Consider the following 15,946-nt stretch of genomic DNA (forward strand, 5'->3'; position numbering starts at 1 on the left):
CAACTGAAATCAACGTTAAAACACAGCGTGTTGATGTTTCAGTGCCAGTCAGAGACAAACAAAAATGACGATGCTGACTGTGGTCTATCAGAGCGGGAGAAAATGCAGCCAGCAGTAATAACAGAGCATTTCACCTCTATATATGTATATATATACATATATAGAGGTATATAGCAGTGGGCTTCCCACTGACTCCTTCACCTGACCCTGGACACTTGCAATCCTGAAGGCAGAGGACATCAGAAATGACAGACAAATATAAACAATGCAACTTTTAGTAAATGTACATTTATTAAATTTCATTCTTAAAAATTATCTTCTTGACAGCACACATACTTTGTAGTTGTCCCACTTATTTTTGGGGGTGACTTTCCCTTGCAGGCCCATCTTCTCGGGAATAGTCCTGATCGCACACAAAAAAATAAGAGGAGAGAAAACCATGACAACTATGATAATCCCTAAATCCAAAAGTTTTCACAGCAGAACACAAGAGGAATATCGTCTGGACATCGCAGGTTCTGCACAGAATGAGGGTTATTGAAACCGTACTCAGATGAATATGATGTGTAAATTGATTTATTCGTGTACCTCCATCCCACAGTCGCTGAATTTTTTACCCCGGTGAAGAGGTGATCGTTTTCTCCTCTAGTTTTAATGAAGTCTGCCGTTTGCTCTTTGGTGCCTATAAACATATCACAAAATGGTTGATTGGGAAAAATGTAAGCGCCAATGAAAAACCGGAGACCCACCATACAAGCAACAACAACATAACCGCTATAAAAATGTAACTTTTGTACCACCAGATTTTCATATACTTACATTTAAAAGTGTATTCGTCTCCCAGTTTATCTTTTTGTGCCGCCATCGTTGCGTGAATGAAGTTCTGTGCAATGAATTCTGGGCCGGCTAGCTATCGAGCTGGTGGGTAACAGACGTCTCCGAAAACGTTGAAGCACTTTTGCAAATATGCGATATCTTGACAAACCGAGCAGATATTTGATGTTTACACAGCTACTTTCTCGCCTGAAAATATGTTAAAAGTTTATTTTGTGACCCAGAAAGATTAATAAGAGTAATTTTAAAACTTAGAAGCGGCCGCCATTGCCGGAAACTGGAGCTTGGCTGGGCCGCGCTATGAATTCTGGGATATGGTGGGCCATGAAGGACAGACCGGACCCATCCTTCAAATTCGGGGAAAAGGAGGACGCATTTGTCGGCTGCATTCGGAGGAGTCTACGAATTTGGACAGCCTTCGGCGCGTCGCTGTGACGTAATTCAACGCCTCTCTCTGTCTCTCGCTAGCAAAGTTGACCCAGACAACAAAGTAAAGCTATTTTTCAGCTACGAGCCCGACACGAACCGACTTATTAGCCAGAGGTCCTTTTACTACGGTTCAGAGCCGCGGACCTGACAACAGGTTAGCACCTCATACCACAGTGCAGCAAAGCAGTCTCATGAGCGCTGGGAGGGACAAGCCTAGAGTCCAGAACAGACAGTGCAGGAGATGACAAGGTTAGTAATTGTGTGGTGAAAATTATACTTCTAGTTATCTTGATTGGCAAAAGAAAATACACAATCTGCTTCTCACATATAGGGCATTTCCAAGACTTTTTTCAGAACTTCTTCAATTTCTTTCATCACAGCTGTGCTGTGCCAGATGTTCTGTTGACCCACAGTGAGAGGCATCATTTCAGAAACACCAGGAGGACTGAAACTCGTCGCCAGGATCAAGCAGGGCTCGTGATCTTCACCAGCAGCTCCCTCACAAGAAGGATGAACCCAGCATTTCATGAACACTGATGGAGACCTTTGCTTTGTGTAATGTTAGAAGTACTCAGATAATCCTCCGAGGGTCTGGACTTTTACATAATGTCATAGCTTTAAGTCCTGTAGAAAGTTAAATATATATTGTGCTCTCTGGTTCCTCTGGTATGAATGACTCTGAATTACTTTATGATAAATAACACACTATTGTCAAAAACAGTAAAAGAATTCCAGATCAAGTTTTTAGTTCAAATACAAGTAACAACCTTTGAGTTTACTCAGGTTTTATTTAATTGTGTCAGAGAAAACATCACATGCTCTTCATGTAGCTGAGTACATTCAGTGTTTAAAACAGAAGCTGTGCAGGTCTGAGATCAGCAGTTTTCTGAAACACCAAACTGAGGTACTGTTAATGCTGATGTACAGTGACACAGTTACAGGGGTGATTAATCCTTTTGACCTTTTGTCTTTAAATTTATCAATAAAACAGCTGCAGCTTTCACTACAGCACATGTGGTACTTTAGGGGCAGGGATAGCTTGGGGCAGGGATAGCTCAGTAGGTAGAGTGGTGGCCCCATGATCGGAAGGTCGGGGGTCGGGGGTTCGACTCCACTGAACGGCTACTCTGAGGTACCCCTGAGCAAGGTACCGTCCCTACACACTGCTCCCCGGGCGCTGCATTGGTGGCTGCCCACTGCTTCACTGAGTGAATGGGTTAAATGCAGAGGAACTATTTCCCTATGGGGACTAACACGCACACACTTTAACCTTTGTACTGTTTTCTTCAGTTAATTTTGGAGTTACTACAAAGAGTGAAGATATAGGATAATCTGTCTGCTGTCACTGGGTGGTGCTGAGGTCTGAATCTGAGGACAGCTCCTGTAATCACAAACAGAATCATCACAAACTGAAATATAAAGTTTATCTCAAATCTGAAATAGAGCTGATCCTTCTCTGTCCTCACACACTCGGGATCTGAAGTTGTTCAGTCCTACAGTTCTGCCGACAGCTGTTTATTTTTTATTTGTTTTAAAGGCTTTACTAACACATTTTCTAACATCATGTTTACCTTTGAGTTGTTGATGCTTTATAAATGGACATCTGCAAAGATGAGATGATGGAGCAGGTTTCAGTCAAGGTTCAGTCTGCTGCTGCATCCTGGTCACAACATACAGAGGTGTTATCAGCTCAGTATTGAACAAGAAATATTAACGTTTCAAATTATTTGTCCTAAAGGATGCAAGCTGTACAGAGTACTGCACATGTGACTTTGTGAACATAATTCATTAAAAATAATTTGGACAGTTTTGTAACCTGAATATTTGCAACAAACAAAAAATATACAGAGTCAGTGCTAAAAAATAATCAGGGGAAAAATGTAACATTTTAACTTAAGCTGCCAAGCGGAAGTAGTTGGTTTCAGTACATAAGTATCGGGCTTTGCTATTTAATCCGTAGCTATTGACTAATGAGGGGTTACTGAAGTGCCAGGTTTTTAAAAGTTGGCGTTAACGTCGTTCCACATGTGGAAAGCGACAGAAAACACGCTGCTGTTTGCACATATTTAATAATCAGCTCTGCACAGGAGCAGAAGCAGAGTCCAGCCTGTTGCTCTTACAGTATAATACTCATAATAAAAGTACCGTGGTTAGTCACTGAGCAGCCCGGTGCATTTCTCTTGATTTCTTTAGTCAGGGTAAATTCATTCACCTGCACGGGTTAGCTAAACGACCTTTACAAAACAAGTTTCCCCGACAGCCGAGTGCTCATCTTAGCTAGTATTAAACCCGATTCTTTGATCCCCATGATAGAACCGAGAAAACCCGACTCAGGAGTGGTCAAAACATTTATAATTCTTTATTCAATCATCTTCCGGAAGAGAGAGCCCTGCACAGCCCAGAGCCAGTTGCCATTCCCGAACAGACACATGCAAGTTTGTCCGTGACCGCAGCCGCGTGTTATCTCCAGTCATTGGTCAGCATTATAATGTATGCAAATACATGCGGGTCGGAATCATCATACATCATAATCTTGACACTACCGTCTTGTAAACCTTCTTTTTCACTCTTGTCCTTTTGTCACAAATGATCAGAGATGTGCAGGATCCTTCACCAAAGGAGAAAACTGGACATGTCAGAAATTTCACTTAGGGCTGACCTCATGTGTTTGGGTCTGGCATGTCTGTGCTTAGCCCCCACTCAGATTAGGTCTCCCTTTTTTAATGTTGATGTATGCACGCTGAGTTCCGGTACAGGAGTCAGTGAAGACCTCTCTTCACCCTTAAAAGACTTTTTGGTGTAGACACTTGATTAAATATGGTGGCCTTGCAGAAAAAGTGACCTGAGGCACATGTTTTATTTTGGTTTGTTTTTCTTACATTGAACTAAAACTGTCATGGCTTCCAAATCTCACTACCATCACAAGTTCTCCCTGGTAACACGTTTACAGTCTCATCGACCTATAAGAAATTTTGCCCGTCAGAGTTGGTTTTGTTGTCACACCACATAACTGGGAGAACACTTTAGTCAGATTGGATTACCAGTTGGGAGAGCTGGAGGTGTTTATAGCCTTGCTGTCAAACTCACCTGTGAATCTCAATAAGTGTGTTGGAGATCTCCAAAGCTGAACACTTGAGATGTCCCGTAGCAATTTGTTGGCAGAGAAAAAGCGACACAGCAGAAATGTGGACTGTAAGTCACAACCGGTCATCACCAGAGCGGCTTCAGGAGAGAAGAGGCTAACTAATGCAATGGGATTGGCTGTCAACACCTGGGCATCAGACTCTGCCCTGAGGTAGAGGAACAGCATCACTGAGAGAAAAATGCACTTGCAGAAAATTCAAAGATTCAAAGAGCTGCAAAAGCAGGGAAACCCCAAACCCAGAGCTCCCCAGAAGTGACTGAGTCCCGTCTGCTGTTTAAACTTACATTCAGAAACAGATGATTTGTCCCACATAATGCTCTGTACCCTTCCTCCTGCTCTACGCCTACACTACCAGTCAAACCAGGACACACCTTCTCATTTAATGGTTTTTCTTTATTTTTACTACTTTCTACATTGTAGATGCAGACTGAAGACATGAAATATATGAAGCAGGATATGTAGCAAAGAAACAAATCATGGAAATCTGTGCTTTGCACTGGTCTATGCAGAAAAGGTGAATGGTGGTCTCTACATGCATGGTTTGCACTGTGAAGCATGGAGGAGGAGGTGTGATGGTGTGGGGGGAGGGGGGGTGCTTTGCTGGTGACACTGTTGGAGATTTATTCAAAACTGAAGGCACACTGACCCAGCATGGCTACCACAGCATCCTGCAGCAACATGCCATCCCATCTGGTTTGTGTTTAGTTGGACAATCATTTATTGTTTAACGGCACAATGGCCCCAAACACACCTCCAGGCTGTGTGAGGGCTATTTGACCAAGAAGGAGAGTGATGGCCTCCACAGTCACCTGACCTAAACCCAATGGAGATGGTTTTGGATGAGATGGAGCGCAGAGTGAAGGCAAAAGGGCCAACAAGTGCTCAGCATCTCTGTGAACTCCTTTAGGACTGTTGGAAACCATTTCAGAAGACGAGCTCATGGAGAGAAAGCCAAGAGTGTGCAAAGCAATAATCAAAGCAAAGGGTGGATATTACGAAGAGTACTATTGTACTATTATTGCATACAGCTGATCCGGATCAGAAAAATGCATCATGATGTGTTCATTGAGAAAGCATGGTCATTAGAAATACAGAATTTCTTTAATTAAAACCAAGACTCCAATCAGCCAAAGAAGCTGCCTCACAGTGCTCTCAGAGGTCAAGGAGTGTCTCACTGTCATGGTCCGCGGCCCGGCGTCCGGGGTGCTGCTGGGATGTCCACGCCCACGAGCGTGGCTGCTAACCCCACACCTGCATCCCATCCCAGGCGATCACCAGGTGGACTATTTAATCCTGCCCTACCTGCTGCTCCACGCCAGTCCGTAGTCGCCTCGCAGCGATCACAACTCGGCGTGTTTTTGTTTTCGAGCCACCTGCCTGTCCACCTGTCCACCTGTCCGCCTGAGATTTGGTTCACCATCAGCTTCGCCGTCTCGACCCCTTTTGGAGCTCCACCCCCCTCTGGTTCACTCGGCCCGGCTATCACCCCTCTCACAGCCCCGCTCTCGGCGTTCCCTGTGCGGTCCCTCGGTTTCTTCTGGTTTCATACGTTGTTTTTCTGGCTACCCTCACGGGACACCTTTAGTTGCAATAAAAATTACTTTCTTTATTCGCTCCTACCCTAGTGTGTGTGTTCTGCTACTGGGTCCTGCCTGCGCTCGGAACTTCGGTTCATGACAGTACGGACTGGCCAGTATGGACCCAGCAGATCCACTCCGCTCCGCTATTAATAAACAGGGCGCTATCCTCGGTCGCCACGATCAGCAGCTCCAGTCTCTCCAAGACCGTTGTCAAGAGCTCAGTGACACTCAGAATAAATTACAAACTAGGCCGTCCGACCCCGTGCACCGCGGCGTGTCGCCTCCGCCGCTGGAACCCTTCCACGGGGAGCTGGACCTGTGTGGGGGGTTCCTTTTCCAGTGCTCCTTGTTTTTCAGTCGCACGCCTCACGCGTTCACCACGGATACTGCTAAGATCTCCCACTTCGTGGGATTGTTATGGGGGCGTGCTCTAGCATGGGCTGAAGCCTACTTAAATTCTCACCCCATTCGTGATTGCGATTACGATGACTTCCTGGAGGAGTTCCAGGCTACGTTTTCCCCTCCGGTATCGGAGGACGATGCCGCGCAGAAGTTGCTGGGGCTCCGTCAGGGGCGGCGCAGTATTGCGGAGTACCTAGTTGAATTCCATACTCGAGCGGTCGCCGTGGGTTGGCCCGATTCGGCTCTTCGTGGGGTTTTTTTACGGTCGTTAAATGACCAGATGAAGGACCAACTAGCTTTTCACGAGGAGACCAGATCCTTTGATGAATTGGCCTCCCTCTCCCGTAGGATTGACAGACGCTTGCGGGAGAGGGATGCCGAGCGGCGGTCTAAGCCTATGGGCTCCGTATTGCGCCCCGGGTTTCGCGTTTCTCCGCCCCCGCCCCCAGCTGCGTGTGCGCGCTCTCCGTCGCCGCCCCCGCCTGAACCCATGCAGATCGGACGCTCTCGGCTTTCTCCGGAGGAGAGGGAACGCCGATTTCGGGCTGGAGAATGTCTGTACTGTGGGAGGCCCTGTCACCGCATCGCTGTTTGCCCGGTCCGCCCAAACGACCCGGCCCACCGGTGAGTCCGGGGATACGGGTGGGCAGCACTCTAAGCACTACTAGACCCCGATTGTTACTGTCCGTTACTATCGTGACTTCTAATCAGACTTTTACATGCCCCGCGTTAGTGGACTCCGGGGCGGAACAGAACCTTATGGATGAGAAGCTGGCTAAGAGGCTAGCTGTGTCTCTTACTCCACTCGAACCGCCCATCCCTGCGTCTACATTAAACAACCAAGTGTTTGCATACATAACTCACCAAACTGCGCCTGTACGGTTAATCACATCAGGTAACCACCAAGAGCAGCTGTCCTTTTTCACTTTTCCTGCTCCTGACACCCCGCTTATCCTAGGCTACCCCTGGTTACAGAGACATAACCCACACATAGATTGGGCCGGAAAAAGTATCGCGAGCTGGAGTGTGTTTTGTCTGGCGAACTGCCTGAGGTCAGCCGTTCCCTCCGCCTCAACGGAACGGAGGCCCGCCCCGCCACCCGCGCCGGACCTCTCTTCCGTGCCCCCCAACTATCACGATCTCCAGCAGGTGTTCAGTAAAGATGAGGCGCTCTCACTCCCGCCTCACCGTCCATATGACTGTGCTATCGATCTGCTCCCGGGTGCATCGCTGCCCTCTAGCAGATTATACAACCTGTCTCGCCCCGAAAGAGAAACCATGGAGAATTACATCCAGGAGTCGCTAACTGCAGGACGTATTAGGCCGTCATCCTCTCCCGTGGCTGCGGGTTTTTTCTTCGTGGGAAAGAAAGACGGGACGCTCCGCCCGTGCATCGATTACAGGGGGCTGAATGACGTCACCGTCAAAAACAAATATCCCCTCCCACTCATTAGTTCTATTTTTAACTCACTCCAGGGAGCTACTGTCTTCACCAAACTAGATCTGCGGAACGCCTACCACCTGGTACGGATACGTGAAGGCGACGAGTGGAAGACCGCCTTCAATACCCCACTAGGGCATTTTGAATATCTAGTGATGCCGTTCGGGTTAACGAACGCCCCGGCGGTTTTTCAAGCCCTAGTCAACGACGTGTTACGGGATTTCCTGAACGTGTTTGTTTTTGTTTACCTGGATGATATTTTGATTTTCTCCAAGACGCTCGAGGACCATCGCATCCATGTGAGGAGCGTGCTTCAACGGCTGCTCGAAAATAGACTGTACGTAAAAGCGGAAAAGTGTGAGTTCCACGCCTCATCCATTTCCTTCTTGGGCTACATCCTCGCTGGTGGGCAGGTGAAGACCGACCCGGTGAAGATCAAAGCAATATTGGAATGGCCGGTTCCGGAGACACGAAAGAAGCTTCAGAGCTTCTTGGGGTTTGCGAATTTTTATCGCCGTTTCATTCGAAACTACAGCCAGGTGGCCGCGCCTCTCACCCAACTCACCTCACCCAAGGTGTCTTTCACATGGTCCCCTGAGGCCCACGCAGCCTTCGCTAAATTGAAGCGATTATTCACGTCCACACCCATTCTGACCCATCCTGACTCTTCTAAACAGTTTGTTGTTGAGGTCGACGCATCTGATGCGGGAGTCGGGGCGGTTCTTTCCCAGCGGTCTGGGCCCCTGAACAAACTCCGGCCGTGCGCCTTTTTCTCACGCCGACTCACCCCCGCGGAGAGGAATTACGACATCGGCGACAGGGAACTCCTAGCGGTAAAACTCGCATTGGAGGAATGGCGTCACTGGCTGGAGGGGACCGAACAGCCCTTCGTTATATGGACGGATCATAAAAATCTACTGTACCTTAGAACCGCCAAGAGGTTAAATCCCCGTCAAGCTCGCTGGTCCCTATTCTTCGCCCGCTTCAACTTCACACTCTCCTATCGTCCCGGGTCACAAAACATCAAACCCGATGCGCTCTCCCGTCTGTATTCCCCCGACAGCGAGGCGCCCCCCCCCCGCCACCATCCTGCCTGCCTCCTGCGTGGTGGGTGCTCTCACCTGGGAGATTGAGGAGACCATTCGCCAAGCGCTCCCGGGGGACCCTGACCCAGGGACTGGACCGCCAGGACGGCGCTTCATTCCCGCCGCCGCCCGGGGAGCAGTCATCCACTGGATCCACACAGCACGATTCGCGTGCCACCCGGGCGTGAGCAGAACGGCGCGCCTCCTCAGCAGACACTTCTGGTGGAAATCGCTACTACGGGACGTGAGGGACTACGTGTCTGCCTGTGCCGTCTGCGCTCGTAATAAATCATCCACGAAACATCCCATGGGCCAGCTCCACCCACTTATTACTCCCCACCGGCCCTGGTCTCACATCTCGCTCGACTTTGTTACCGGTCTCCCCACCTCTTCTGGAAAATGTGTCATCCTCACCGTTGTGGATCGGTTTTCTAAGGCCGCCCACTTCGTCCCGCTAGCCAAGCTGCCCTCGGCTGCTGAGACTGCCCAAGCGTTAGTCACGGAAGTCTTCAGGCTCCACGGAATTCCCCTGGACATTGTCTCCGATCGCGGTCCCCAGTTCACCTCACAAGTGTGGAGGTCCTTCTGCTCCATTCTCGGCGCCAAGGTCAGTTTGAGTTCCGGTTTCCACCCGCAATCCAATGGGCAAACTGAACGCCTTAATCAGGAGCTGGAGACTATGCTGAGGTGCGTAGCCAGTCAAAACCCCTCCTCCTGGGTTACTTACCTGCCCTGGGTGGAGTACGCCCACAATACTCACACCTCGTCCTCCACCGGTTTCTCTCCTTTCGAAGCGTCCCTCGGGTATCAGCCTCCGCTCTTCCCGGAAGAGGACCTGTCCCTCTCCGTCCCGTCGGCCCCTCATCACCTCCGGCGCTGCCAACGTGTGTGGCGCTGCGCTCGCCGCGCCCTCCTGCGCGCAAAGGAACGACAGGCACACTACGCCGATCGTCGCCGCGCCCCAGCCCCTGACTACCAGCCGGGACAGAAGGTTTGGTTGGCTGCTGGGAACATCCCGCTCCGGGGCACGTCCCGCAAACTGGCTCCCCGTTTCATCGGGCCGTACGAAGTGGACCGAGTCATCAACCCGGTGGCAGTCAGGCTCCGGCTTCCGGCCTCTCGGCGTGTGCATCCCACGTTCCATGTATCTCAACTTAAGCCGGTCCGCCTCAGCCCCCTGTGCCCTCCTTCCGAGCCCCCTCCTCCCGCCCGGCTCGTCGGCGGCCATCCGGCCTATGCGGTCCGGCGGATCCTGGATGCGCGCCGGCGCGGGCGCGGCTGGCAGTATCTTGTGGATTGGGTGGGGTACGGCCCCGAGGACCGCCTCTGGGTCCCGCGCTCCTTCATTCTGGACCCTCGTCTCCTCTCTGCTTTCCGTGCTTCTCTCCGCAGGCGGGGTCCCGGCCGGTCGCCTGGGGGCGACCCTTGAGGGGGGGGGTACTGTCATGGTCCGCGGCCCGGCGTCCGGGGTGCTGCTGGGATGTCCACGCCCACGAGCGTGGCTGCTAACCCCACACCTGCATCCCATCCCAGGCGATCACCAGGTGGACTATTTAATCCTGCCCTACCTGCTGCTCCACGCCAGTCCGTAGTCGCCTCTCAGCGATCACAACTCGGCGTGTTTTTGTTTTCGAGCCACCTGCCTGTCCACCTGTCCGCCTGAGATTTGGTTCACCATCAGCTTCGCCGTCTCGACCCCTTTTGGAGCTCCACCCCCCTCTGGTTCACTCGGCCCGGCTATCACCCCTCTCACAGCCCCGCTCTCGGCGTTCCCTGTGCGGTCCCTCGGTTTCTTCTGGTTTCATACGTTGTTTTTCTGGCTACCCTCACGGGACACCTTTAGTTGCAATAAAAATTACTTTCTTTATTCGCTCCTACCCTAGTGTGTGTGTTCTGCTACTGGGTCCTGCCTGCGCTCGGAACTTCGGTTCATGACACTCACAGCAAGTTCTCACAAGTGAAAATAATGTTTGTCAATCAGGATGAGAATATTAAAATGTTATATATATATATACAAATACAATACAAAGTTACGATCAAGACAAAGTATCTCTGCAGACAAGGATTCATACTGCAGCAGACTGAATGAGACTGACTTTCCTCCAACCCTTTTATTTATGTAGACAAACAGTTTAGAGATTACGCAAAGTATGAAGCTGATATTGTCATTTGTAATGAAATTTATATTTAAATTCATACTGTGTTGAATCCCACTGTGCACACCTTTATCAACAGTGAGTAGTGTTGCCCTCATTTCTGAAATCTGTTGTAAATGCATATATTAACATGCATTAGGTACTCACATCCTGCCTGTTAAGATTTAAACAAGGTTTAAATAAAATGTTCCTGGCAGCAGTTGGCAGCTTAAAGTGGATTAACAGTACAACGTGGAAAAATAAAAATAGCTGTGCGTGCTCAGAGTTTAATCCCTGAGTAAACAAAGGTTAAAAGAAGTGAGAGCACACAGCTGACATGTGACAGCGGCTCTTTGTTTTTTTCTCCTTTTCATTTTCTTCTAGAAAATCTCTTCCTTTTCTGTGGCTCGTTTCCTTTGTAGGATCTCAGTCTGCAGCAGAATCTCATTAAAGCGAGCCCTTGGGGTAAACTGTGTAAACACGGCCGCGTCTCTCCACACTCATGTACAGTTTAATTTGTTCCGATTGTTTCCATGCTGGATGAGCCCGGGGTGGATTTGCTTGCACTGCTGTAACTGCAGCAGGACTGTGACATCACTTTTTACAGTTGCTGCCTCAAGAACGCATCTGTGCAGATCAATGGGAAAGAAAGTGAGGCAAGGTTGTACGTTCAGTTCCCTGGACAGCTGCAGAGGTCAAAGGAAATTTCCTGGAGAGTTTGCCCTGCGGTGCTCATTTTCTTCTTTCTTGCTGTTCCTTCATCTCTCTAACTGTTCCTTCATCTCTCTAACTGTTCCTTCATCTCTCTAACTATTCCTTCATCTCTCTTAGTGTTCCCTCATCTCTCTAACTATTCTTTCATCTCTCTTAGTGTTCCTTTATCTCTCTAGCTGTTCCTTCATCTCTCTAACTGTTCCTTCATCTCTTTAACTGTTCCTTTATCTCTCTCTAACTGTTCCTTTATCTCTCTAACTGTTCCTTCATCTCTCTAACTGTTCCTTTATCTCTCTCTAACTGTTCCTTCATCTCTCTAACTGTTCCTTCATCTCTCTAACTGTTCCTTCATCTCTCTAACTGTTCCTTCATCTCTCTAACTGTTCCTTTATCTCTCTAACCGTTCCTTTATCTCTCTCTAACTGTTCCTTCATCTCTCTAACTGTTCCTTTATCTCTCTCTAACTGTTCCTTCATCTCTTTAACTGTTCCTTTATCGCTCTCTAACTGTTCCTTCATCTCTCTAACTGTTCCTTCATCTCTCTAACTGTTCCTTTATCTCTCTCTAACTGTTCCTTCATCTCTCTAACTGTTCCTTCATCTCTTTAACTGTTCCTTTATCCTCCGTGTTGGTTAGGTGATTCTTCCAAAACAGGGATAAGTGTCTCAGTGTACAGTATTTCTCCTGTATCCCAACTTTTAGCATTCTCTGCGTCTATAAAACCACTTACAAAGCAATTTCAGTAACATTAAACAGTTAAAAGTAAAATAACAATAAGTGCCTGAAATGTGAAAGAGAAGTAATACAGGAAAATTGAAATATTTGTGTGTGTACATTTCTTAAGAAGTCCAAGTTTCACAGTGAAAACAAAAGGACTTAAACAATAAATTTAAAAACAATATATCTGAAATCTTTTTACTCTCACATTTAACAAATGCATATGTATCGCTACAAGCATATGCACATTTATGCACAGGTCACTATTGCAATGCCATGAATTAAAATTCTTTATATATATAGCATATATTGTATATATAAGCAGAGTTTCAGTTAACATTCTTTGTAATTGTGTTGGCTATGTAATAGTGTAATTTTCTAAACTTATATTTCAACTCGTTTAATAATATAATGTTGACCATGTGAAAGGTTACTTTTAAAGATTTTTGAATGTATTTATTTTCATTTTCCTGTATAGCATGAAGCAACATGCTTGTTGCTTGGGGAATTTTTTTGCATTTGATGTTGACTGATTCACAAAGTGTTTGCTCTGCTGTTGCTCTAACTAACATGTCGTATGACCAACTTGATAAAAAAGTCAGGTGTCATGTTACTGGGTGGCAGCGTTAGAGTTAGTTGTTTAGTTTGTAAGCCCTTTACCTGACCTCTGACCCCGACTCCTGTTTTTGTGATCTGTCAGGTTTCTACATGTACATAGAGACATCAAGGCCAAGGCTGGAGGACGACACAGCCAGACTGTTGTCCCCGACATTCAACTCCAAAAGCTCCTCTGTCAGCAACAACCCCACCTACTGCTTTGCGTTTTATTATCACATGTATGGGAAACATATAGGTGAGAGTGAAGCAGAAATCCACGTGTCACAAGTACACCACGTGATGAATAAAAATAACGTTGAACAGCGCTGCTTCATGTCTTGTAGGAGCTCTGAACGTTTTCCTGCGTCAGAAAGGTCAAGCGGTCACAGATACCCTGGTCTGGAGTCTCACCGGTAACCAAGGAGACCGCTGGCGTCAAGCCAAGGTCAAGATCCACCCAACTACAGCCTTTCAGGTACAGACCACACCAATCCACAGACTCTTTACTGCACACCACCCAACATAACAACTAGCAGCTGTAGAGCAGAGAGCCCTTCTGTAGACACCACGCCACAGCAGCAGCACTGCTCCAGAAAGCATGCTCTGCAGAGCTTAAGAAGAACACTGATCAGTTACAGCAGTCAACACCTATACTAGAGTCAAGTATGTATGTGACTGGAGACAAAGTTCCTAACACGATTCATCACAGCAATGGGTAAAAAAGAGGAGACCAACTTGGGGGTTAGTATCTGGCCCAAAGTTGCAGAATGAATGTGTTTGCATGTTAGTTAGAAGAAAGTGACTGGGTGAATGTGGCATGTTGTGTAGAGTGCTTTGAGTACTCTGGGAGAGTAGAAAAGCGCTCCATAAGAATCAGTCCATTTACCAAGATGCTAGCAGGCAGGGCATACTTGGATCGACATAACCAAGTGGCTGACGTAGTATACAGGAACATCTGTGCCGAGTGTGGCCTGGAAGTCCTGAGGGATCGTGGGAAACTTTTATAGAGCTGTCTATATGTTGGCCAGCTAGATGTTTTATTATAGTGTTGGGACTATGAACCACGTAAGAAATATAAAGAAGCAATTCATTACTATTACATATTGTGCTAAGGCAACATAAGCCACTGTGAATAGATCCAAAATAGAAGTAATGAGCTGGGAAATAAACAGATCCAGGGCTGATCCAGTCTGAATTCTTGATCCCCATCTGCTTTGGATCTGTACCACCATGGAAGTGCCCAGATGTGGTTTGCCTATCCTGTGGAGCCTGTTATACTTGATAGCAGGCAGAGTCACTGCTGTCACTGAGACAGGTGTAGGCGATCTTGAACAGAAAGTATGGGGAAGTTCTGTACTTTAAAAATGTTTAATGGCTGAATCTGTGAAAACACGTCATGTTCAGAGCACAGTCAGACTGCCTGCAGCTGCTTTTATGAAATCGCTTTAAATACATGAAAATCATCAGGAGGAGACTATTTCACTCTGAGCTGACACAACTGCTTTCTCTGTCCTTATATATTGACGAGTTCTGAGCTTAATTAACAAGGAAATGAAAGTATCAGTCAGCTGGTTCATGTGCAGCAGGAGGGAAAGAGTCTGAGAGGAAGCCTGTCAGCAAGCAGGTTAAATTGACAGAGTCTGGAAGCCTGCTAACTAAATCTGAGAGAAAACCTGGAGATTTCCTCATCTGAGGGTTAAGAAACTCAACCTGCGACCTGGAATGGCAGCCACAGATATAACAGATACCGTGTATATCCACTGTACTATATACAACTAGTCTTTTAGAAACCACAGTTACTTCCTCTCAAACCTCCTCTGAGCTTCCTGTCACTGTGTCTCTGCAGATGGTGATCGAGGGCGTGCGAGGCTCTGGTATTGAGGGAGATATTGCCATCGATGATGTCGCTATTGAGGAGGGAGAATGTAAAGACCCCCCTCCCAACAGTGAGTATGCCCTTGATGCAAAGCTGTTATGGCTCCTTCAAACACACACTCAGTTCCTTTCTGAGACCTCCAGGACTTGTTTTGAATACTTTTTGTTTCTGAGTTCTGTAAACATGAAAGATGCTCAGAGCCTTCGAACAATAGCCTCCTTTTTAAACTTAAGTTTATTTCACTGACCGAAAATGGCCCAAAGTGTCGACTCAGACATCTACAGCATGTATCGTCCAAGTGAAGCTACAACTTGGTGAAATCGCTGTGAAAGGATTGTTGTTGTTTTGTAATCACTTATGCTCTAAGTCTGTGTTTACAGTAGCACAGTGCACCGTGTGGCCGTTGTGTGATAAGATGAAGTCCTGATAAACAGAGGAATGTAAAAGTCCACATTTTGATACATCATTAAATGTTTTTGTCAGAGTTCTGCTTTCACACGCACACCTGCAGCTGTGCTTCACACCGCTTAACCCTTTAAAGCCGGTCGGAGTGGGCACGCTCCGTTTTGCATAACTATTTTTAGATGCTGGTAGCACTGCAACCACGTGAGCTAGCGCAATCATTTTTTTACATATGAAACCGGAGGAGTTGTACTTAAATCTGATGCCATCAGCTTGTCCTAGGTCACGGTTTCCTTCCACATACAGCTTTGCAAAAACTGCATAAAAAGCACTTGCAGCAACAAAAACATAATATTCCAGAAACACGCTTTGCCGATCCGATCAGCTGTTTGTAACACTTCCTACATCCATCAGCGCGAACTATCGCATGTCCTCCATGTCCTGCCTGAAACCGGAAGTGACATCATTTTGTGGAAATGTAGTTTTTTACCATCAGGGGCTTATGAGCCTATACTGGTGTTTTTAAAAGTTATGTTTGACTTTATGACTTCCTGAGTCGTTTCTGGGATGCTTAGGACTCATATTGCAC

General features: G+C 47.3%; 1 protein-coding gene and 1 long non-coding RNA gene across 2 annotated transcripts in view; one reads left to right on the forward strand and one right to left on the reverse strand.

Moving 5' to 3' along the window:
* The window catches only part of LOC143415830 (uncharacterized), a 235,675-nt gene that overhangs the window by 152,816 nt on the left and 66,913 nt on the right, over nucleotides 1–15,946 (reverse strand). The window lies entirely within an intron of this gene.
* The window catches only part of LOC101484771 (MAM domain-containing glycosylphosphatidylinositol anchor protein 2), a 172,814-nt gene that overhangs the window by 149,561 nt on the left and 7,307 nt on the right, over nucleotides 1–15,946 (forward strand). Inside the window, exons 14-16 of the mRNA XM_004572181.3 lie at nucleotides 13,183–13,335; nucleotides 13,424–13,554; nucleotides 14,926–15,025. Coding sequence (XP_004572238.1) covers nucleotides 13,183–13,335; nucleotides 13,424–13,554; nucleotides 14,926–15,025 — 384 coding nt within the window. The remainder of the gene's footprint in view (nucleotides 1–13,182; nucleotides 13,336–13,423; nucleotides 13,555–14,925; nucleotides 15,026–15,946) is intronic.

This window comes from Maylandia zebra, unplaced genomic scaffold (genome assembly GCF_041146795.1).
Source record: "Maylandia zebra isolate NMK-2024a unplaced genomic scaffold, Mzebra_GT3a scaffold09, whole genome shotgun sequence".
NCBI classification, from domain to species: domain Eukaryota; kingdom Metazoa; phylum Chordata; class Actinopteri; order Cichliformes; family Cichlidae; genus Maylandia; species Maylandia zebra.